Source organism: Haliotis rufescens, unplaced genomic scaffold, assembly GCF_023055435.1.
Source record: "Haliotis rufescens isolate VD_foot unplaced genomic scaffold, xgHalRufe1.0.p SCAF_49, whole genome shotgun sequence".
NCBI lineage: Eukaryota > Metazoa > Mollusca > Gastropoda > Lepetellida > Haliotidae > Haliotis > Haliotis rufescens.
In genome coordinates, this window is record NW_025964212.1 from 507,963 (window position 1) to 534,418 (window position 26,456).

Sequence of the window (26,456 nt, forward strand, 5' to 3'; positions counted from 1 at the left end):
GAAAAGTAGGGAGTCGAACAACTTGGTACTTAGGATGCAAGTATGACATTTCGAAAGCGAGGTCAGCATATTTGCCATGTTTTTCCGGAACCTGGACAATCACATTGGTGTCAAAAGGGGCAGAAATTGATTTTTGGCCTCGGTAGTTTTGAAGCTGTATACGGGTCTATTCCAAAGAATTTTGTATGTAATATTTTCTATGGATTATTATTATTATTATTATTATTATTATTATTATTATTAAGATGATGATGATGATGATGATGATTGCTATTTATTTATTTATTATTAGTTTTATCTTTAAAAGAGTTAATATCATATTCAAAATACAATGTCATTGTGTGAATAATTAGCAACGCAAATTGACGTCATTATGTGTTTAGAGTTGGGGACAGGTAGAAACAGAATTCAGTATTGAAGGGTTTTGATAGGATTGGTTTAAAGGTGTAACATCTGTTTTGCGTCTCTTTATTTGGCATTTGTGTTCTTGCTTCACCTGAACTACAACGTCGTATGAGAATGAAAAAGGTTCTGAACGCCGCTAGAATGCGTTTTGTAATACGATAGTTACTTGAAGCAGTGAAACTAGTGTATCCAGTTCCGATCTGGATCCCGCCAAATGCTGGTCGATATGACCCTGGTCCACGTGTTGGCAGATTGATGACTATTTCGAACCGTCGTTTGAATCTCTTTTATCACTTTAATTAATTTATACGAGCATATTGCAAATATTCCAGAACCTTGAGGCTTAATTTTATTTGCATATTGATCTTCAGAAATATTTGCTCAACATGCTCAATAATCGGTTAAAAGTATGACACATCCTAACCTCTCAAATTTAGATAAAGTGTACAAAATAAAACCTGCACATTTATTATCACTCCGGTAAAACATAACCTAACAGCCGCCGTGATGGATGCACATTTTCTTACAAGGACACTGAAATGTTTTTAGCTGCTGCTGTGTATTGAAATTGTGGCAATTGTATTTTTCCCATACCACACGTTTGTTGGCTGGTCTTTCTTGAAGTCCAGGTTTTCAGAACTACAATTGAACATGCACCAAGATTTGGAAGGAACGTTCGGCAACGTGCCACAAAGACGTGGACATACTAAGACTCGCTACGTCACAGATCTGAACACACAGATCCTCCTAGAAAACAGGACATTGTGTCCGTCTGACAACCAGCTGTCTGTTTTGTTCATGGTCCACTCTGCCTTGACTAACTGGAAACGACGCGATACCATGAGAACAATACTGGCACTCGGAAACAGTTCTCTGTACACAAACTACTCGATACGTGTTCTCTTCCTGCTGGGAAGAACCAAATATGCTCATGTGATGGAAATGACGGTGATTCGACAAGAATTTGACAAATATGACGACATATTACAGGGGAACTTCCAAGATAGCTACAGAATCTTGACTTACAAAAGACCAATGGGTATGAAATGGGTGAGTCTGCATTGTGCCAATGTGAAATACGTCATCAAACTTGACGATGACGTATATGTAGATTTATACAACGTCTTTCATCGTATATACCACGACTACTCCAGCTACACGCGATTGGTATTGTGTAACAAGATGCCCGCAAACAGCGTGCCCATAGATCGGCGAGGACATTGGACAATAGACCAGAATGTATTTCGCCATTACAGGTCGTACCCATGGTCGTTCTGCAGTGGTTTTGCTGTGGTGTTGTCAGGGGCCATGATGCCTATACTGCACAAGGCTGCTCAGATGGTGCCTTTCTTCTGGGTGGATGATGCATTTCTGTTTGGGATACTCCGCAGTGGTATTGACCATCATTTTGAAGAGTTCGCCAAGTTCAACTTCTCTCAGCTTCACAAGACAAAGTTTGTGCAATGTTTTAACCAATCATCGTGTGATTATGTGTTTGGTCTGGCCGCTCGTTCTGTTTCAAAGACATTGCACTACCTGCGGATTATGAACCTGAACTTTGGGACAAGCCTCAAACTCACACGGGATCTAGTACGGCAGGTTGGTGCATAACTATGATTATCACATGTCTATTATTAAATGGTATTTTAGAAAATGACCAATGTTGTTGTCATTAACGTTTTCACTTGACATTGAATTGATTCGGCGATTTTATTTAAAGGCGATAGGTCCCAAGCATCTTATGCTGGTCGTGAGAGGGGAGTTGATGGTTCGTTTTCGTTGGTCGCGGAGAAAAGTGAGTTTGAGAATTAACAATGCTTTGAACTTTTATTCCAATTACATCACGACGCGTCATGATCAGCTAAATGCGGGAGGAAATCCAAAGTGATGCAGGTCTAAGACCTTTACCACATTGGTGAGACGAACACGGGTATGGTGCTGACAAACCTAGAAATATAATCGAAGCGGATCGGGATTCGAGCACAGCGAGATGTGGCGCCTTAGACGCCTTAGTGTGTGATTCCAGAACTTGTTCTCTGGGCTGAATCAATAACGATGTGACTTTAAGGTTAACTCTGTATTCTTACAATCGTCAACAAGTATGAAATACAAATAACTTATGTCTATCACAAACCAGCCACTGACCACTAAAGCCACCATTTGTTCTAAAGTGTCAATGAGATAGTGGGATGGTGTTGCTATTACAATATCACTCGGAGTAGTGATTTGTTTCGACGGAATTAGAAAAATATAAAATATGATAACGCCACCAGTCGACCATTAGATTGATAAGGAGGAAATGCATGTAATACATGAGTTTTGCTCATTGAAAGGAAACTTTCAGTGATTGGAACTCAACATTTGTTAATGGAAATAAAAAAAGTCACATTTCCAAAATTTCTAAATAGCAAAAGGCAATAATTCCATTTCTCCAATTGAATGCTCATGGCGCTACTATATTATTAAGTCTTTGAACCAGTTTGCATTCAGATTTTAAAGTATACAGCCCAAGCTCCCGAATGAGTCACATTTCCATCTCATCCCACCGGGTACCCATTCTCTGCTGGGTGAACAGAGGCATATTTAGAACAAATCCTCTTGTTTCACTATGGGCCAGGAACGAATCCTTTGACACACTCAGGAGTCAAGCTACCATACACAATCACCAAGCCAGCACCTCTCCGCAACCAACGTTGCTTAACTTCCCCTGATTTGTGGCATGTGTACACTGTGCAGTACCACGTGTCATTCCATTTTTAAGCTCAATTTTACAACGTTGTATTGAGCAACCTCCTCCAAGGTCGATACTGAACACATGTTCCCAGCTTCAAGCAGTTGCTATTGCCTTGGTTTACTGATAACTCGATACCAACCCAGCGGCATGTTGCATGCATTAATGTGTACCTAGAAAACAACATTGATCCTAGGCGTGATGTTCCCAGAACTGAGGTAGGGAGATTTATTTATTCCCTTTTTGTGACAAATTATGTGGTAACTTAGGTATGAACTATGGCAAACGCATCTCTTCATCGTTTATTACAAGTTGTTCAACACTGAGGAGGTACAGAACAGCTGATAATAAACGCAAGGGATCCTGCAACCGCAGCTTCAGGGTTACCCAAGTCGGGGGTTGAAGGGTAAATAACTACCTGCAGTAAACTACGTTTATAACGAACATCCTTATAACGAACTGACGGATATAACGGACTGTTTTTGGTTCCCGTCCATTTGTTGTATGTATGCTGTATATACATGTATGCTTATAACGAACTACGGTTATAACGAATTAAAATAAGTGGTCCCTTTGAGTTCGTTATAGCCGTAGTTTTCTGTAATTATCAAAAGTAATTTGTTCGATGATAATTAAAGAAAAGTGGAATCACCATCAGCTCCTGGCTAAGAACTGTAACATAATGCTTTCCCTGACTGCTTGGGTCATTGTGCCCCGCGTATATCAAATAGCTGGCCCCAAATGGTTATGCTCTTTATGATCTATTTAAAGCATGCCCAAATGATCGAGTTTCTTCTGACGAAGTCTTTATTAATTATGACGCACGTTGTTGGCGGTGTGACAAGAAGTATGCATTCCAAATTTGCCAAATACAGCCGGCCATAATGATTCGAGTGGTTTACTGTGTGACTGTTGGACAGAGAATCAATACTTATCTTGTACACGCAGAGCCGCTAACGTTGATGTTTGTTGTTTAGCGCCTCACTCAGCAATATTCCATCTCTATGCCCGCGGTCAGTAAATAATCGAATCTGGACCAGATAATCCCGTGTTTGAGGGCATGAGCATCGATCTACGCAGTTGGGATACGATGACATGTTTCAACCAAGAAGGCTTTTGGTCTACCAAAGAAAACCAGCAGAGAGCAAAGTACGGAATAGGTACGCACACTGCAAAGAAATAGCCACACAAATTACACACAAGACACAGTACCCATAGAGTTTGCTTGGTAATGATAAAATGTAGACCGCAACTAACCGATTGCGTGCGCATGATTTACTGTGGTTGGTTCCATTGAACTGCTGGCTTTCCTTGGTAGGCCTGCCATTAGTCGCCTCTCATGACAAGTATGGGTAACTGAAGATCCATTCTAACACGGCCAAGGACGCTTACGTTATGATGTATATATTATATTTTAGATTCAATACACACGCATATACATTATTGGCATATTGTGTTTTATGATGACGGATTGATCGACAGAAGGAGCACATTAACATGTACGCAATTAAGATAGTAACACGTGAACCGGTGTAAAGCGCTTGTCACATGTTAAGCAATGTTGGATGGGTGACCGTGTTCGTCAGCTTGACTCCCAAGTGAGAGAGTCAGCTTAATGTGGGAGGGAAGCCCGAAGTGATGCAGGTCTCAGACGTTTACCACTTTGGTGAAACCCACGAGCACGGGTATGGTGCTGACAAACCTAGAAACATAATCGGGATTCGAACCCACAATCATAGGTTTCTGGCAATGCCCAAGGGATGCAACTCTGCACAGCGAATCGCGGCGCCTTAGACGACTGAGCCCCCGTGCCCCCTGAAAAAATAATGGGTAGACCCTCCTGAAATGTTGTACAACCGTTTCCTTTAACGTATATGTAGAAAACAATACATGTGACATGTAAATGATGTGATGATGTGTGACACGTTCAGACAGTGTGATATATTATGTGTTGTTGTCGTGTAAATAATGTGAAGTGCAACACGTTTTCACAGTATGATATATGATGTATTGTTGTCGTGTAAATAATGTGAAGTGCAACACGTTTTCACAGAGTGATATATGATGTATTGTTGTCGTGTAAATAATGTGAAGTGCAGCACGTTTTCACAGTGTGATATATGATGTATTGTTGTCGTGTAAATAATGTGAAGTGCAGCACGTTTTTACAGTGTGATTTATGATGTATTGTTGTCGTGTAAATAATGTGAAGTGCAACACGTTTTCACAGAGTGATATATGATGTATTGTTGTCGTGTAAATAATGTGAAGTGCAACACGTTTTCACAGTGTGATATATAATGTATTGTTGTCGTGTAAATAATGTGAAGTGCAACACGTTTTCACAGAGTGATATATGATGTATTGTTGTCGTGTAAATAATGTGAAGTGCAGCACGTTTTCACAGTGTGATATATGATGTATTGTTGTCGTGTAAATAATGTGAAGTGCAGCACGTTTTTACAGTGTGATATATGATGTATTGTTGTCGTGTAATTAATGTGAAGTGCAACACGTTTTCACAGTGTGATATATGATGTATTGTTGTCGTGTAAATAATTTGAAGTGCAGCACGTTTTCACGCGTCGGTGAAACACACGAGCACGGGTATGGTGCTGCCAACCTAGAAACATAATTGGTGCGAACCGGGATTCGAACCCAGAATCATAGGTTTCTGGCGTGCCCAAGGGACGCAACTCTGCACAGCGAATCGCGGCGCCATAGACGACTGGGTCACCCTTGCACCCACTTGAATCCCGAGAGTCCCACGCTGAAACACATGTTACATGTGGCGTCGATTCACCCATTAGTAAATGGGTACCCGGTAGGATGAGACTTTAACTATCTATTGTCTCATGGTGAGCTTGGGTTGTATATTCCCCAGGAAGATGAGAATAAATATCGAGTGCACTCTGATCCATTGACCGGGGTAATAATGTAGTGTTATGAACATTCACTGAAATCTGACACGTTATATATGGGTGAAGTAGTAGTAGTAGTAGTAGTAGTAGTAGTAGTAGTAGTAGTAGTAGTAGTAGTAGTAGTAGTAGTAGTTATAGTAGTAGTAGTAGTAGTAGAAGTAGTAATCCATCCGGACATAGGCATCAGTATAATTAAAATGTTAAAAAAGCTGAGGTGCATTGGGGTTTAACGTCGCGTCTAAGATTATTGCACTTCTATTGCGGCGTGCATGCACGTGAGAGAGAGAGAGCGAGAGGGAGAGAGAGAGGGGGGGGAGCAGATAGAGATATAGAGAGAGAAGATAAGAGAGAGACAGAGAGCGAGAGACTGCTTGTACTAGTCCGGACTGAAGCCCGGATTTTTGTGCTCGCCCACTGAGATACCCTGCTGCACTTTAACATGAATACCCCACTCAGTCACAGACGCTGACTCCGAGCCGACCAGTCCTTGTTTTAGCCCCTTCATGCCGGACCTTCTGTTCTCCGGGCGGACGCTCTACCACTACACCACGGAGGTGGTCTGAGGTTAATAAGAAGAATGTTTGGAAACTGCAACCAAACTAAAACAGTCCCTTCATTTAGGACAACACTGTATGCTTCAGCAGGTTCATAACACTCGTGGAGGCCCAGGTGGCGCAGTCGTCTAAGGCGCCGCGGAGTTACATCCCTTGGACAAGCTAGAAACCTATGATTGTAGGTTCAAGGGTTCGAATCCCGGTTTGCCCCCAATTATGTTTTTTTAAGTTTAGCAGCAGCTTACCCGTATTTAAGGGTTTCACTGATTATGAAGTGGTAAACGTCAAAGACCTGCATCACTTCGCTGACACGCCGTGATATAACTCACTCTCTCCAGTGAAGGTGAAGTGAACTTTCCCAGACAGATACAAGTACCTTACTTGTTTCATGTACCGTATTTCCTCTTATAACCGGAGGTTGTTTTTTTAATAGACTCAGGCCTCCTTCGGGTCCGAAGCAGCGTACAGCACAATAAACGCCGGGTCTCTTGTAAGCGCCGGCTATGTAAGATTTAAATTACAAATGAGAGCTTTGAAACGACCCATTTTAGCACTTCCGGTCCTTAGTGTCACATGACAATTGTCTTTGGTTAACAGAAAGTTTGAAACGAAACCTACTCACGTTTATAGTTCTCACAATGTGAAAATATGGAACAAATTATCTTACACGTCTGCTGTATGTTTGGCCCTGGATACAAAACTGTAAAATTTCCTCCACAGAAGGGCAAGAAAATGAAAATTATAAATTCCGGGAAATCAAACGGCACAGTTTAGAAGTTGCTGATGTATGTACAAAATTCCATAAACGAACCCTACCTACAGTTGAATAGTCAAGATTTTGCCTTGCAAACACAAGATTTAAGTCTTTAAAATATCCAGAATATTATTTTGCAGTTAAGCTCTGTAAATGAACACTACCCTCATTTGAACATGTGCCCAACCTGTTACTTAATGCAAACTATATATATTTCATTTTAATTCCTTTGAAGCAAGGGGTATCAGTTCGGCATTTGTCTGATGTGTATACAAAGTTTCATAAATAATATTGAACAGCTTGTGAGCTGAGCTATGTTGCCTTGGAAAAATAAATGTAGAATACTCAGCAAGGGACACTTGCTTTATTTGCATACACAGTTTCACACTATATTAAACAGCTTTTGCTCTGTGTGGTGTCAGCACAACGATAGGTCAACTTAGGAGTAAAGGGGAGTAAGAGATCTAAAGTGAAACAAATATTTAAGTGCCGCTACATAACACTACACTACATGATACTTCACACTGTGAAAAAGTGTTGCACTTTCCAGTATTTACATGACAACAATACATTATTTATCATCCAAAACTGGCTCGCACAGGAGATATCGCTTGGATGAGATCAAGCGATATCTACACTGTACACTGTACACTGCAATGAAATTACATCACAATGCTTTGCAGACCATTGTGACATCACTGGTTATCATGACGTCACAATCAACTGACATCACTGATGGCTCTGCTACTGAAGCTGTAAGCAGGACGTTTTTCCAGTGAAGCGTTGCTAATTACTGTCTACAAATTGAAAAAGCTGGAAGGATGATGTTGTATGATAAATAAAATCTCACCCTCGTGTCTTTTGACATAAAATATATCAACACTCGTTGATAAAAGTGGCAAAAATCCTCGGCAAGCCTCGGAATTTTTCCACTTTTATCAACTCGTATTGATATATTTGATGTCAAAAGACACTCGGGTGAGATTCTCTATATCTCACACTTCCCATTAATTACATGACACCAATACATTGTATGTCACACTTCACATCATTTACATGATAACAATACATAATATATCACACTGTTGCAATTTTGCTGCATTTCACATCATTTAGACGACAACAATACATCATATATCACACAGTGAAAACGTGCTGCACTTCACATTATTTACACGACAACAATACATCATATATCACTCTGTGAAAACGTGCTGCACTTCACATTATTTACACGACAACAATACATCATGTATCACACAGTGAAAACGTGCTGCACTTCACATTATTTACACGACAACAATACATCATATATCACACTGAGAAAACGTGCTGCACTTCACATTATTTACACGACAACAATACATCATATATCACACAGTGAAAACGTGCTGCACTTCACATTATTTACACGACAACAATACATTATTTATCATCCAAAACTGGCTCGCACAGGAGATATCGCTTGGATGAGATCAAGCGATAACTACACTGTACACTGTACACTGCGATGAAATTACATCACAATGCTTTGCAGACCATTGTGACATCACTGGTCACCATGACGTCACAATCAACTGACATCACTAATGGCTCTGCTACTGAAGCTGTAAGCAGGACGTTTTCCCAGTGAAGACACTGCTAATTACTGTCTACAATTTGAAAAAGCTGGAAGGATGATGTTGTATGATAAATAAAATCTCACCCTCGTGTCTTTTGACATAAAATATATCAACACTCGTTGATAAAAGTGGCAAAAATCCTCGGCAAGCCTCGGAATTTTTCCACTTTTATCAACTCGTATCGATATATTTGATGTCAAAAGACACTCGGGTGAGATTCTCTATATCTCACACTTCCCATTAATTACATGACACCAATACATTGTATGTCACACTTCACATCATTTACATGATAACAATACATAATATATCACACTGTTGCAATTTTGCTGCATTTCACATCATTTAGACGACAACAATACATCATATATCACACAGTGAAAACGTGCTGCACTTCACATTATTTACACGACAACAATACATCATATATCACTCTGTGAAAACGTGCTGCACTTCACATTATTTACACGACAACAATACATCATATATCACACTGTGAAAACGTGCTGCACTTCACATTATTTACACGACAACAATACATCATATATCACACTGAGAAAACGTGCTGCACTTCACATTATTTATTTGACAACAATACATCATATATAACACTGTTAAAAATCTGCTGCGCTTCACATTATTTACACAACAACACAGAATATATCACACTGTCTGAACGTGTCACACATCATCACATCATTTACATGTCACATGTTTTGTTTTCTACATATACATTAAAGGAAACGGTTGTACAACATTTCAGGAAGGTCTACCCATTATTTTTTCAGGGGGCACAGGTGGCTCAGTCGTCTAACGCGCCGCGATTCGCTGTGCAGAGTTGCGTCCCTTGGGCATTGCCAGAAACCTATGATTGTGGGTTCGAATCCCGATTATGTTTCTAGGTTTGTCAGCACCATACCCGGGCTCGTTGGTTTCACCGAAGTGGTAAAGTGAGTGAGTGAGTGAGCAACATTGACGTATATACAAAACTTCACTAGGTGCCGGGGGCGTTCGGGTAGCCTAGTGGTTAAAGCGTTCGCTCGTCACGCCGAAGACCCGGGTTCGATTTCCGACATGGGTACAATGTGTGAAGCCCATTTCTGGTGTCCCCCGCCGTGATATTGCTGGAATACTGTTAAATGCGGCGTTTAACCCAGCTCACTCACTCACTCACTCACTCACTCATTATGTTTTCAACGATCGTCACACCATCACCATCCTCAACGGTTACTGAAGCTGCGTACAATACCTTCAGGAATGATCTTTGCAAGAAGATATGTCGCCCTCTCATATATAATAAAAATTCGAAGCGTCTGTAAAATATTAATTGGTAGTTTTCATAAACTGACTCAACATGTATACAACACATTACACGTTACATAAAAAGATAGCAACATACCTTGAACAAATGCATATTTTACTATTCATTTACCCTTTCAAAGTCACAATTAACCTCGCCAAAGGCTAGCCGCCTCAGACCCAGTAGCGTTGTTGTTGTTGTTCTTGTTGTTGTTGTTGTTGTTTGTTTGGGGGACGATTCCACCTGTAATGATTTATCGTTTGTTTTACTGTATTTCCGTTATTCAAATTTGATTTTGATCAATCATTTTTTATTAAGTATGCCCTAAAGTATTAAAATATGCAAGGTTCCTATGTTGAGTTTACTAAAGCTTTAACTGAGCTGGTGATCAGGCTTGGTGACTTGTTAGTATGTTTGATTCCGTTAGGAGCCCGACGACATAAGTCGTTGCTCCAAATACCAATCGTCGTCTGATACAGACTATTATTTACAGGTCGCCGTCAAAGTGCTTAAATGTGGCTGAGTGCATCGTTAAACAACAAACAAATAAAACCAAATATGTTCTCATGTTGCATAAGGGTTCGAATCTCAGATTTGTTTTCGATCATGATCTTTGGATTGTCAGCACCATACCCAATCTCGTTGGATTCCAAAAATGGTGGAGAGTTAGGGAAGCCAAGTGGTGATAGCGTTTGCTTGTCAAGCCGAAGACCATGCCCTGATGCCTTGATTCCTTGAAACCCATTTCAGGTGTCCTCGGTCGTGTAAATGCAGGATTATTGCTAAAGGTTACGTCACAGTACCCACTCAAAACATGACTAATTTAATGCCCTTGGTGTTTTCCTCTCAAGCGGACTGAAACGTTGTCGAAAGGGTGAGTGTGTAACCCAACTCAGTTTCTCATCCGAGTCAGATCGCTGTCCTCGTTAACACACAACGATCTTAATTTACGAATTACTTCTTATATTGTACTGTAGATAGGAATCTGGTTCTGATTTGCTATATAAAAATTATTCAAATTTGATAGTTCATTTCAAACCTAGTAAACCAGGGGTTTTCAACTGTTGAAATTCCATGATCGATAATATAAGTAACAATTTATTTCTGTATGTACATCTATTGACGTTAATAAGAAGTCCAATGCCGCCATCTCCAGATCTAAAGTAAACGAACCGCGTGGATGTATAAACAAATGAGAGAAAAATCAAGGTTTTGATCGACCTGAGTCAACTACTTTCGGCACATACTTTCAATTGACACCAAACATCCATACACAAGGACCAACACAAACCCGCATTCTATGACGCCTGTGTTGCCACAGATGTAAGGTCTCAGGCGGTTGTGCCTTGCTCGTGTTCCAGACGCTCAGAACCTCCGTCACAGCTGCGGCTTGTTAAAGAGCATGTCGATGGTTGTGTGGTTATCGTGGCTTTATTGTAGAGTTGTTTATAATTTTAAACTTCCTGATCGATCTATCAGCGACTGTACAATGCACATATGATGCTTCGTTATGAACGAGACCCATGATTATAACTGTCAGAAACCTCAGATGTATCCATGGGTAAAATAGCAAAACCTTGCGGCGTCATGATCAAGCCAACGTCTAGATTCATTTGCATACACTTTCGAATGTCAAGACGAGAATACCTAGATCTTTAAACTACTACGGTACTGAGGCTTTCTAGTACATCCGTGGAGCTTCCCCACAAGCTACTCCAAGAGCTCGCCTATTGTTTAGTGTTGCGTCACAGATGTGAGGTGAAATGAGGGAATAACGCTGAGTTCAAGATTATGTAGCTACGTGAATGCGCTTGTATGTAGCTGCTTGTACTAGTTGGGACTAATGCCGATTTATAGTGCTTGCTCACTGAGATACCATGCCGAAGATGAACATCAATTCCCCACCCAGACACAATATACTGACTCCGAGCCGACGTGTCCTTGCTTTAGCCCCTTCATGCCGAGCGACAGGCAGGGTAACAACAAATACCATACTTAAATAACTTTTGTTATGACGCGGACGGTGATCGAACCAACGACCTTCCGCTCTCCGGGCAGACGCTCTATTCATTTGACCCCGAAGGCGGTCCGTGGCGTTAAAGAACAAACGGTCAATTATGAAAGTGTGTACACATACACAAATTCACTTAACTTTTCTCTTTTCAGGTGAACTGAGATGGAAGAGTTGCAGCGAACACAAGTAAAGCGAGTGGTGCATGGTGGAAACATATATCATTAAAGAACTTCGATAGAAGGAAAGTCTGTTCCATGTCAATGCAAAATTATTAAAATCATGACTACAAATGAAGCTTGGGGCTCATAAATGAATAGTTGAAGCCGTCAATTGTAAACATTGCAAGTGTTTAATGATGCCGGATAGCCTCTTTAAGACTAACATCATGGTCTCCAAGTACAGAGGATACTTGCTACTCCTTACGCTGATACAAGCTGTTATAACACTCATCTTAATTCAGTTTGCTGTAAAATATTTTAGTTCCACTGTCGACTTGGTGGATGGAATACATACACGGTCATGGTTTGAAGAACTGACCCGTCCTCGTCGCTCGTATTCTACAAACAAATACAAAACCTCAAGACAATCAGCCGACCCAAATTTCAAAATTGTTTGCCAAAATCGTGATCTCTGTACATCAAGTGCAAGGGTTCACGCACTGTTTGTTGTCCACACGACGCCTTCAAACCGGAAGAGGCGAGATGTGATCAGAGATATGTTGACAAGTGACGTCATCAACATGAAGTACACCATACGGATCCTGTTTCTGATTGGATGGCCGGTGACATTTGTGAGACGCACTCAAGGCGACATCAGAGAAGAGACAAAGCAACATGGGGATATTCTCCAGGGCAGGTTCCTCGACACTTACAGAAACCTTACCTACAAAGCTGTGTTCGGCTTCAAATGGATCAGTCGACATTGTAAAAATGTGACCTACGTCATCAAAATGGACGATGACGTATATGTAGACATGCACAACTTCTTCTACACATTATATCCAAAATTTGAAGAACGACATGCTGTTGTATGTATCGGTAAAAGTTGCACAAGTGTTGAGAGACAAGGACAATGGATGTTGGATGAATATACTTACAGACACTACTCATGCTACCCCGTAAAATACTGCAATGGGTATGCAGTTGTATTTAAAGGTGATATGGTACCGATCCTATACAAGGCTTCTTTAATGGCACCCTTCTTCTGGATCGACGATATTTTTATATATGGAACTTCGCGTAGCTTTCTACGCTATGTTCCCATAACATACGTTCCAACTAGCATGTATTTCCAAACAAACGGCTCCAAGACTTTAGGGTGTTTTAAATATACCAAACCCTGTGATATCATATTCAGCACAAATATCGATGATTTTTTGGAGCTTGAACGGTTTCGGCGTAACTTTCTTAAAAATCAGACAAAGAATCTCTTGTGATCATTATATGCCATACCTTTTGATACATGTTAGTAATAATTTTATTAATAATTTTATTTAATTAAAGTCAGCATATGTTCACTCGCACTAAAAGCGTTAAATCTATTCATAATTTCGGCTACAGGTACGTCAGGTCATGCCGCATGATATAACTGGGATATTGGTGACTGCGGTGCTCGACAACATTCACTCATTCACTGGCATTATCGAAGAGGTAGTGCCTCGTAATGCTGAATAGTTACCGTCGTTGTGGGGTTGTAATAGGGGAGAGCGACTTGTCTAAAGAACATGTGACGTTTTGCTTTTCAATTATGGAAAATAATAATTTAAGTCCTCGTTTTCACATCTTCAGAATCTCAGAAACAGATATTTTGCTGTAAATGTAGCATTGCAATGTGTTGAATTTTAGTATTCCATTAAGATTGAACTTCTTATTCTTAATTAAATATTAAAGAGAAAGTCAATTCATTTAGGAACGCCACCTTTGATTTTGCTGCCTGTAAATATTACTTTCAACTTTGTCTATTACATCCCAGAAACTCTACACTGCATGAAATAGCACATTTCCATGAGTGCCCTCATGATTGGAATAAGGTGTGGATTTTTTTTTCTTTTGCCCACAGGCGACATTTCCTGAGGAAAATAATATTGGCATGAGAAACATCTCTTTATATGCCAAGTGTTAGGAATGTATGCTCATAAAATGATTTAACTCAGTGAATTCTAAGCGGTGCTCAAGTGTAACGGAATGAGAAAATTAAAAGTGATCAGTTTTATACAGGTTTGAAATTATTATATATGTTTTATATATTCCCTCAGTTAAGTAAGTGAAATATATCTATTTAAGATTGATTGATTTAATTGAGAGTGCTCCCAATACAAATTATAACAGCAGCTGGGCTATCATTATCATGGCCAGCAGCACAGGGTCATGTGCGGGTCAGCGGCTTGTGATTAACCCTTGCGAATGGCCGGTTGGCCACTGAAGCTAAAGATAGTCGAGACTTTGACCCTGGGACAGCGGCTAGACAGGTTGGCCCTCTTCCACCTCCGAGAGGCTAACTGCATGGATAATGATGTGAGGTGAGGTGAAATTGGGTTTAACATCGCGTCCAAGATTATTGCACTTATAAAGCGACGTGCATGCACGTGTGTGTGTGTGTGTGTGTGTGTGTGTTTGTGTGTGTGTGTGTGTGTGTGTGTGTGTGTGTGTGTGTGTGTGTGTGTGTGTGTGTGTGTGTGTGTGTGTGTGTGTGTGTGTGTGTGTGTTTGTGTGTGTGTGTGTTTGTGTGTGTGTGTGTGATTATCGATCATGTGCACACATATTTTTTTTATATCATCTGTTATCACAACTGAGATAAACACAACTGATGAAAGTACAACTGGACACTTCCAAATTTCTGAGGTTGTTGAGAAATTTGGTTCCGAGATCGATCGACGTCCCGAATGATTCGTTCAAGTAGTTCAAGTATGCTCATTGCCAACCTGTGTGGTATTGCCACATGTTGACTTGACAGTCGACCAGCTTGGAAGGATTAACTCTTCGTTAATGTGCAGGGTGTAAATAAATCATTGTTGTTTGTCTGAGTACAAGGGCACCAACGGTTTATGCTACCGTTTTTGGAACTTAATTTGTGAAAGAGTTTGCAAAAAATAATGCAAAATATTTTGCCGCATCATTCACATACACGCAAGAGAACCCGTGAAGATTTCGGGGTAGAATAGGTCTTCAGCAACTCATGCTTGCCGTAAAAAGGTGGCTATGCTTGTCGTAAAAGGCGACTAACGGGATTGGGTTGTCAGGCTTGCTAACTTGGTTGATGCATGTCATCGATCCCAATTGCGTGGATCGATGCTCATGATATTAATCACTGGATTGTCTGGTCCTGACTCGATTATTTACATACCGCCGTCATATAGCTGGAATATTGCTGAGTACGGCGTTAAACAACAAACAAACAAAAACAAAACAAGCAAGAGACAGACTGTATCACCTCTTGTGCGCCTGTGTATCAGGCTCAAATCAATCCCTTCACTCGAGAATGCTTTCTACCTGGTCTCAAATCACTCGCCACCACTAGGCCCAAATCACTCACTCAAGGCTCGACCGTCTTCTTACCTGATTGTTCACGAAGCAGATTGCTTTGGGGGTACACGAATAGCCATCGTAATTATATGAACGGATCACTGAAAATCACTGATGTCGCCAGGTGTTCGCTATTAAGGTAAATCTTTGCCTCAGATGAATATAGAAAGTTATGCCCAAACCGTAAGCTCTTAGAATTCTTGTCAGCAGGCTGGAGGGGCCTCTGTTAGCCCAGTCGTCTAAGGCGCATCGATTCGCTGTGCAGAGTTGCGTCCCTTGGACACGCCAGAAACCTATGATTGTGGGTTCGAATCACTGTTCGCCGAAATTATGTTTCTAGGTTTGTCAGCACCATACCCGTGCTCGTGGGTTTCACCGAAGTGGTAAACGTCTGAGACCTGCATCACTCCGGGCTTTCCTCCAACATTAAGCTGACACGCCAAGATATAACTGGAATTATGTTAAAAGCGGCGTTAAACCCAACTCACTCACTCCGCAAGCTGGGACCTTGTCAATATGCGAAGTGTAATATGTATGTACATGTTGGACGGCTAAACAAAGAGTATTGATATCTGGAACTGTTTCAGCACTCGAAGTACACATTTATGAACCCAATTATGCACACGGAGTTATTTCATTTATTAAGGGGGCACGGGTGGCCCAGTCGTCGAGGGCGCCGCGATTCGCTGTGCAGAGTTGCGTCCCTTGGGCTCGCCAGAAACCCATGATTGTGGGTTCGAATCCCGGTTCGCCCCGATTATGTTTCTAGGTTTGTCAGCACCATACCCGTGCTCGTGGGTTTCACCGAAGTGGTAAACGTCTGAGACCTGCACCACTTCGGGCTTTCCTCCCACATTTAGCTGACTCACCGCGATATAACTGGAATACTGTTAAAAGCGGCGTTAAACCCAACTCATCCACTCACTCATTTATTAAAGTTTGCCTGTGTTTGTTTGAAGAGAACTTGAAGTAATACCGACTATTATCAACCCAACAATTACACACTTGCTGGGAAGGTTACCAAAGATCATGAAATCATTTCCACGTAGAAATAAAATATTAAAAAAGTAATCTATAAATAGTAAAAACACACCAAAAATTATAACTGATTCACCATGTTGTTATACAATTTCTTAGATATAAACAAAACATTTTTCATAATCATAAGAAATCTCTGCTGCATACACAGTCCTTTGTTCAATTCTGACAGTATCATAAGCATGTGTTTATGATTCATTATGAAAAAGGTATCATCAGTCCGAATTAATCGAGGTTTTTTTTATTCATGTGTCACCAAGCAGTACGCACAACTCACAACACCAGCTACATACATTACCAATAAATTTATACATTCAGACATTTTAGAACATACAATCGAACATGGACATTTGAAATATTCTCTTTAAAAAAGTAGACGATCGGTAAACATAAGTGTTAACAACAAATATTAGAACAAAGATGTGTTGACGAGAAACATCCTACATGTTTGTAAGTAGGTTTATGTCTGTAAAACCTGACACTAAACAAGAGTGAGTGAGTGAATATGGTTTTAAGCCGCTTTTAGCAATATTCCAGCAATATCACGGCGGGGGACACCAGAAATGGGCTTCACACATTGTACCCATGTCGGGAATCGAACCCAGGTCTTCGGCGTGTGACGAGCGAACGCTTTAACCGCTAGGCTACCCGACCGCCCCCACACTTTCAAGAAAGGACGATTAATTTCTGTGGACCATTATTTGTGTCAATCTTACTGATCTTGTTTATCATACGGTTAACAGTTACCTGTTTTCACTCACGCAGCGTGCAGTTGCCAGTACGTTCAATGTTTTACAGACTGTGATCAGCAGACCATGGAATAGGTACGAACAAACCCAAACATTTAGGACGTACCAGGTCAACGACAAGATTGCAGGATGGATTGATCCGAAACCAGGCTTTAAGAAATCGAGCTCAAAGGCGAATCAAATTTGCTGCAAGCTTTCATCAGGCTTTTGGAGTACGAGTTACGGGTCCGACTATAAGAACTCTTCTACATTCACCTCATCTCCATGCTCAACGTCTTGTGCCGCCCCACACAGACGCCAATGGTGTACAACGTCGAAACTGATCTCATGTTTTATGTTTTCAAATGAGTCACTTCCCACTTCCCAAATCAGTCGATTGTGATTACAGCCTAGGTCAAAATCAGTGTAGAGCCATCTCAGCCTTGGCCCAAGTCAGTCGAGACTGATCTCAGCCTAGGCCCAAATCAGTCTAGAGTAATCTCAGACTTGGCCCAAATCACTCTGGTGTGATCTCAGCCTAGGCCCAAGTCACTCTAGAGGGATCTTAGCCTAGGCCCAAGTCAATCTATAGTGATCTCAGCCTTGGTCTAAATCACTATAGAGCCATCTCCACCTAGGCCCAAGTCAGTCATAACTTATCTCACCTAGCCTAGGCCCAAGTGACTCTGGAATGATATCAGCCTTGGTCCAAATCATCACTCTATCATCACATCACACGCCGAGAGTGATCTCAGCCTAGGTCAAAGTCAGTGTAGAATTATCTCAGACTAGACCGAGGTCATTCTAGAATTATCTCAGCCTAGGCCCAAGTCACTCTAGAGTCAACTCAGCCTTGATCCATGTCACTCTAGGGTGATCTCAGCCTTGGCCCAATCACTCTGGGGTGATCTCAGCCTTGGCCCAAATCACTCTGGGGGTGATCTCAGCCTTAGCCCAAATCACTCTGGGGTGATCTAATCCTTGCCCCAAGTCACTCTAGAGGGATCTCAGCCTAGGTCCAAGTCAACAAGTCAATCTAGAGTGATCTTAGCCTATGCCCAAGTCACTCTACAGTGATCTCAGCCTAAGCCCAAATCACTCTGGAGTGATCTCAGCCTTGGCCGAAATCACTCATGGGGTGATCTCAGCCTTGGCCCAAATCACTCTGGGGTGATCTCAGCCTTGGCCCAAATCACACCAGAGCCGGGTTTAAGCCTGTGATTGAGTTGGGCCTCCGACACCGGTCCTGTTTCTAATGCATCTCACACGTCTGCCAATGTCTACATAAATGTCCTTTCGTATATTGAACTCAATATTTCGGTTTTATATTATCGATGTAGGATGCAGCTTATGCATTGACCAGCCAGTGCTGACGACATGTACTCTTATTTGTTTCTATTTTGAAATTTCAGCATTCGGAACTGCATACAATCATACACGAAGATCATTGTCATGATGGCTGGCAACGCTACATACCCACGAGGAGATATCGCCACTATGAAATTGCATCACAATGTGTTTTTAGACGATTGCGACATAAACGGTCATCGTAACGTCACAATGAAATGACATCACTAATCTCTCTGCCACTAAGACTGGTAACACACCTGTCAGGATAATGGACGGGAATGGACACTGACGCAATTGTGTGCATTTCTACAACATGTCCACACATCCCCAAACTAAGCATACATGTAACTAGAACCAAATGATTTGGAATACTTGGAAATGTGTGTTTACATTTATACCAACACAATTCCAAACGTCAGGAAATGGGCTTTTTCGTGTCGTGTTTGGCCAAATGCTACATACTTATACTTCACCTCATACTTTACACGAATGCGTATCACCACAAAGACGCTTAAAGAATATCGACATAATACTGTCCATCCGCAGACCACATTATCATCAGCAGCCACATTTTCCTCGCTTGATGGCTGAAGATTTCACTAAATATATCATTCAGCTGACTCTGAATATACCCGGTGAGCAACAGTGCCTTAGCGCTATCCTTTTTATTGTGAAACCGAAAGCTTTTTCACAATTTGAAGACAGTCAAATACAGATTCAAGGGAATACATATTAAATATTCAAAACGTGGTATCATACGTACTCTGCATTCGGGGGTAAGTTCTGTATGATTAAAAACAAATGTTAACCGACTGTAAACGGAAAAGAATTGTGAATGTGTTCTGTTATCATTTTACAAACGCGTCACTCATCGCAAATACAAGTTATGAGTTGTCCTAAATTCTGAAAAGGGCAGTTTGGTAGTTTAGTGGTTTACGCGTTCGCCCGTCGCACCGAAGTACAAAATGGGTACAAAGATTGAAGTCTGTTTCAGGTGTACATGTCCTCGACCGTCTGGTGACTGGGTTAATCTACAGGCACTAATCCACAAATATCACGCAAGGGAGGGTAACCACCAAGGTGAATTCTTTTATAGATATAACATTGCTTCACAATGTAGGTTTATTCATTTAAGCAGACTTATATACATAATGCATTTGCAAATATACATAAATGTATCAGCAACATACGAGTTTCATATACTAGTATTATGTTCTTGGTCCAGATAGAAGTGAATACACTTTCATTAGAAGCGCCTGCTGTCTAATGGACTACAAAAATGGCCGAACAAGTCAATCAGGTCTTTGAAATCCATGTGTGCGAAATCACTATTGACGAATACGGGCCTACTATCTGTGGCTTTGGGTAGACGTTGAGAGATGTGAACTGAGAAGGAATCTGATCATGACAGTGAAGTAAACTGAAATTTGTTTTAATGTCCCGTCCAAGATTATTGCACTATTGCACTTATATAGCGAGGTACATGTACGTGGGGGGGGGGGGGGGGGGGGGGGGGGGGGGGGCGTGTGTACATGTGTGTGTGTGTGTGTGTGCGTGCGTGCGTGCGTGCGTGCTTGTGTATGTGTGTGTGCGTGCGTGTGTATTTGTGCTTGTACCAGTCCGGACTGATGCCGGTTTATAATTCTAGCTCACTGAGATACCATGCCGCAGTTTTAACATTAATACCCCTTTAAGACACAGTATACTGACTTAGAGCCGACCAATCCTTGGTTAAGCCCAATAATGCCGAGCGCCAGACAGGGTAACAACAAGTATCATCTTTTTATGTCTTTTAGTATGACGCGGTCGGAGATCGAATCCCGGACCTTCAGCTCTCCGGGTGCACGCTCTACCACGAGACAACGGAGGCGGTCCAATCGTAAAACCTAGGCAAACGTAAGGTAAGTTACCGATTTTTGATGAGGTTGTGATAACAACTGATTTGTAGATGCGGGTTCTATCATGTATGAAATCCAGTCAGAGTGGTGGGCTGCCCTGCCCAACTCACTATTTGAATCTCACACCTTCGAATGACACACATTTGTGCATGTCAAACGCCGCCGAGTGCCGATCTACAGTGGTGAAATTCGTCATGCGACAAAAACAAAAACCGGCGAAACTCATCCGCGATCATGCCTTTTTGTTTGTAACACTAAACTGAACGTAAGCTCCTTCTTATCATACTTCAATGCAGCACTCCTCTATGGACACACAATACTGCGTGAGCCTCATCGTTACGATAGTACCAGCCATTTCAACGTTAACGTGTTGTTTCTATTTAAGATATGTATATATCCGACTGTGGCGACTGTGGGATGACAAAAGCATGCCATTTGCTTCGATGTCCCAAATCTTTCAGCTGTCTAGTTCGCAGGGGCATTTTGCACGTGTTGTATCGATGGGCACTTTGTTCTCATCAAAAGGACACATCAACATGGCGTAGTCTAGTTGATAATTGATTAAACATCATCGTTGGTAATAAATATGATATAAAACTTGTTCCCATTTCACGTCAAGCTTATGTCACTCGTGAAATATTCCACTCGGGACATCAACTTGAAATCAAATGTGAAGCTCGTTTCATATCCAATAATTATAACAGCTGAACACTTGGTGATAATATAACATATTGATAAGTTCCTTCTGAAGGGCGGTCGGGTAGCCTAGTGGTTAAAGCGTTCGCTCGTCACGCCGAAGGCCCGGGTTCGATTCCCGACATGGGTACAATGTGTGAAGCCCATTTCTGGTGTCCCCCGCCGTGATATTGCTGGAATATTGCTAAAAGCGGCGTAAAACCATACTCACTCACTCACTCACTCACTCCTTCTGGAAGATCTTGAACATCGGAGTATGTCTTTTTACATATGAATATATTGCTTTTGCAAATGAGGATTCTGATATTAAAAGGGACGTTATTTATATTTTGGCATCGATATCAAATGGGAAGCTCGTTTTATATCCAATAATTATTACAGCTGAATAGTTGGTGATTTCATATTGTTAGCTCCTTCTGGAAAATCTGAAACATCGGAGTTGTCTTTACACAAAATAATTAATATAATGCTTTTGCAAATGATCATTATGATATTTAAGGGTCGTTATGACTATTTTTACATCGAAGCTTAACATGGCTTTGGGTAATATTTATTCTAAAGGAGTACAGGTACATAACCAATGTTGAAATGAGTGGTCGATTCTGAGCACAAACATGACTGCAGATCGGATGGCACTCTGCATGATACAATTGGGGGGGGGGGGGGAGTTCACGCCAACATTGTACTCCTCCATGGCTTCTATAGCTACTTCTTTGAGTGAATAATATGTGTGTTTTATGCATCCTTAATCATGGTAAATTAAATTCTGGAAAAATATATCTGTCGTTTATAAAGATTTCAGGCTGTCAGCAAAACCCACGAAATTTACGATCTTTCAACTCTGTTGTTTTTCAACAAAATAATATTCTAATAAGAGCCCCCTATTTCTAATTTTGAGAGCGCCCTTGGCGCTTATTATGTCGAATACGGTATTTATAGCAGACCCCTATGATCGAGTTTTTCTCACGAAGTCTTTATTAAGACTCACGTTCTGGGCGTTGTGAAAAGAAGTATACGTTCCAAATTTTCAAATGTTTGTTTCAGCCGGCCATAATGATTCGAGTGGTCGTTTTCTACGTTGGACACCTAATCGATACATATCCGATACAGCCAGAGTCGCTAACGTTACGTTGTTGTTTGTTGTTTAACGCCGCACGCAGCAATATATGACCGCGTTCTGTACATAATCAAGTCTGGACCAGTCAATCCAGTGATTGACATCACGAGCATAGATCTACGCAACGTGATTACGATGACATTCATCAACCAAGTCAGCGAGCTTGACCACCCGATCCCGACAGTTGCCTCTTTCGACAAGCATGGGTTGCTGAAGAACAATTCTAACTCGGATCCTTAATATTTAAATCACTGACTCTGAAAGAAGAAGTTTAATCCTGAATGAGAAAGTTTATCATTGTCATTTGAAAAAAAATAATATCTAAATGTGTCAACAACAAAAATTACTTTACTTTAAGAAAATCAATTACACGTCTAAATGTTAAAAATGAACATTTTTTATGCCTGTCAATGCATTTCCTCCTTTACTTTTGACATCCCGAGTGATATACACATATTTATTTTTTAAAGAGTAAACAATAGTCTGAAGTAGGTCGAATGTTCTGCATACTCCTTATTGACAAACAGTAGTATGTCTTTCTTCTGTCTCAAGAATCAAACACTTGTTATTGTAGACTAACAATGACGAAGCCAGGCCTTGGCCATTTCTGACACCTTCATTCGCCTGTCTTTGACAACCAGTTGTCTCACAGCTTCACTGGTTTGGCCATTGGTCAGGCCTGCCAGGGCGTGGCTCATCTTCCAAGTTCACCCGACCCCTCTTAAATTCTGCAACCCAGAATTTGACCTGTGCATACGAAGGTGCACTGTCACCATAAACATCTGACAATTTATCATGTATCTCCTTTCCCGGTTTCCCTTTTAAGTAGAGGTACCTAATAACAGCCCTGTATTCAACCTTTGACGAAAATTTGGCAGCATCTACCCTTGCCATCTTTATAGATCACGTGTGTGACTTCAAATACAATTTCCTCAGTGAAACTTTGTCTATGCACATGACATACATTGGTGCACAGCACGTGACAAGCATGCAACCGTTAAGATCTGATAAATAGCTTAGGCTGGTTATATATTGAATGGCCCTCGTACACAAGCAACACTCAATACATAGAATCAGATAACGAATCTTGCTGTCAATGTTTGACCAGATGTCGCATCAACAACCAGTGACTTTTCATGAGAACATTATGATAGTATTCTCATACTGTGAAGAATAGCCGACTTTCGCTCCGCCCACTTGCCATTCCGCTGACAATGATGACGATACCAAGCTACAACTGAACATTGATTATCAGACGAACCACAGCTTGAGTGTTATTTGAGTTATGTTGAAGGCTGCTGTGGTCGACATCGTCAGAGATAGGTAAGGCTTTCATATCTTTATGGACATGCCTGTCAAACTTAACATAATGAAGTACGCACAAATTGTCCAATCATTTTGCTTTTACAAATTAGATCGAGATGATGGACACTGGTATATTTCAAGCAATGGTAAAACGCAGGTTTTAGCAATATTCCAGCAATAACACGGCGGGGGACACCAGAAATGGGCTTCACACATTGTACCAATGTGGGAAATCGTACCCGGGTCTTTGGCGTGACGAGCGAACGTTTTAACCACGAGACTACCCCCACCACTGAAAGACAGAAACACAGCGCGACAAATGACGTTGATACTAACCCGTTTTCTTTCACTGCATGTTCCAGCCCTAAACTCCGCCATGGACAGACGGTACGCTCATGGAACCGGATCAGGAGGAAAATAAAGCTTTGGTATTGTTCTTCTGGCGGAGATTCGGATCTGTTTAGCGCTAGACTTGTTTCATGTTGTGACGAATAAATCAGCATGAATGTTGGAACAAAAAGTGTGTTCATCTGCTTGGTACTGATCCAAGCCTGCGTCTCCATTGTCATATACATATTTGGATTGCACACAGTTAAGAACAAGACAATCTCAGACACATACAGATATCGTGAAGAACGCGACTGGAAAAAGATTTATTACCAGGAGATCAACGACACAAACGTAAATCGACATAGGTTGACGCGAGGTGACACAGATGCGCGGTTAAGCGTAGTTCTGGAAAATAAACTGTTATGTAAAGGTGTTTCTCAAGTGGATCTTCTCTTCGTTGTGCACAGTGCTGGAGGCAATCATGATCGCCGCGGTGTTTTTAGGACTGTTCTTAAAGGCTCGAATTACAAAAACTACACTATTCATCTGCTGTTTCTCCTTGGATTAACGAGGTACGATGCAAAACTCCAGGACCGTATCAACCAAGAATTCAACCAGTATGGAGACATTATCCAAGGTCAGTTTCTGGACAGCTATAGGAACTTGACATATAAAGCTGTCATGGGATTAAAATGGATCAGCCACAACTGCAGGAACGTGAAATACGTCGTCAAAACCGACGATGATGTTTTCGTGGATCTTGATAACTTTTTCCCATACATATATCATGATATACCCTTAACAAACTGTATCCTCTGTCGGGTTTTATATGAACATGACGCCGTTAAAGTCAACAGACGTGGGAAATGGAGTGTACAGAAATATCAATTCAGGCATTACGACTATTTCCCAGTGGACTACTGTAGTGGCTTTGCTGTTGTAATGCCCGGATCTGTAATTCCAGCGTTGTATAAGGCAACGCGTCTCGTTCCCTTCTTCTGGGTCGATGACGTCTTCTTGTTTGGCATGGCGCGTAGTTTCCTGGCCAATTTGAAAAACCTCAATCCAGAACTTTATAAACTTAATGGGAGAACACTTTTGAATTGTTTCAACGAAGATGATAAGTGTAAAGTTGTATTCTCTCCTGTTTATTCAAACTTGATATTGCCCATGTGGCAACGGCGACAGGAGTACCTACGTCATCGTAGTGCTTCTTGATGCGATTAGGGGTGCGTTGCAAAGCGCGAATCGCTTGCAAGCGATGTACAGCAACTTTCAGCCGCTTGCAAGCGAAACAATCGCTGGCTGAGGTCGCTTCGTTCTTAAACCAAAATGGCGGCTGACTTTGACAGCGGAACAAGAAATTCTTGCCTGGATCAACGAGGAAATGAAGAAAGGTAGCTAACACCCTATCATCCTAAGTCTGCCCCACATCTTCAAAGTAGTCATAAATTACATCTGTTTGTCGTCGAGCCTATTCTATTACGTTCTTCTACGTCAAGGCAACCAAGCGGTAGTTGCGCCGCTTTTTTGGAAGAGTGCGCAAACGCTTCACAATTTTGGAGACCCCGGGATGAGAGAATAATTTGCTTTCTCTAAGCGTTTCGTGACTTCGACGCGCCCTAGGTATCGACTGATTGTGGTGTATGGAATCTTCGGCAGCAAATCTAGGCTTGCTTTTCTCTTGCATTGACATTTTATATTTGAATGTATATTGTATACGCAATGTCTTTCAGCGATACACAACTGCTCACATTCACTCGCCTCAGTATTGCTTGTTCCTTGTGGTGTACAGTTCTGAAGGATAGCGTGATTGCTGCGGTTGTGCCATGATGTTTCCGCATTAGCACGGTGTAGTATCGCGGCGGTACTGCCACGGTAGTTCAATACACTGGACCACAAGCCAGATTTACATCTTTGAAAAAACACATATACAGTATCAAATGCGTACAATGACCGGATTTGCGTAGGATTCCCGATATGAACTTTTATATGAAGCTACAACTTTAAAACTTATGGTCATCGTTTATAGTTGTATGCACAAGGAGCATTGTCATGAATGATGTGACCGTATTTGCAGAATATTCCACAAATGAAGTTGATACCCCAGTGAATACCTGATCATAGTACGTTTCAAATGCATTTCGTTTGATTACCCTAGGATGTAAAATA

At 41.3% G+C, this 26,456-nt stretch overlaps 2 protein-coding genes across 2 annotated transcripts; both read left to right on the forward strand.

Moving 5' to 3' along the window:
- Positions 1–1,056: 1,056 nt before the first annotated feature.
- On the forward strand, positions 1,057–2,016 carry LOC125372825 (beta-1,3-galactosyltransferase 1-like). Its single transcript, XM_048383481.1, has one exon. It carries the CDS (start codon positions 1,057–1,059, stop codon positions 2,014–2,016), a length of 960 nt encoding a protein of 319 aa, XP_048239438.1.
- A 22,392-nt stretch (positions 2,017–24,408) lies between these two features.
- On the forward strand, positions 24,409–26,456 carry LOC124139055 (beta-1,3-galactosyltransferase 5-like). The gene has a single exon (XM_046506034.2). The coding sequence runs from the start codon at positions 24,456–24,458 to the stop codon at positions 25,500–25,502; it is 1,047 nt and encodes a 348-aa protein (XP_046361990.2). The 5' UTR covers positions 24,409–24,455; the 3' UTR covers positions 25,503–26,456.

Bases quoted from the DNA above. Each gene is read 5' to 3' on its own strand.
- LOC125372825 (XM_048383481.1), top strand. From the start codon at position 1,057: ATGCACCAAGATTTGGAAGGAACGTTCGGCAACGTGCCACAAAGACGT.
- LOC124139055 (XM_046506034.2), top strand. From the start codon at position 24,456: ATGAATGTTGGAACAAAAAGTGTGTTCATCTGCTTGGTACTGATCCAA.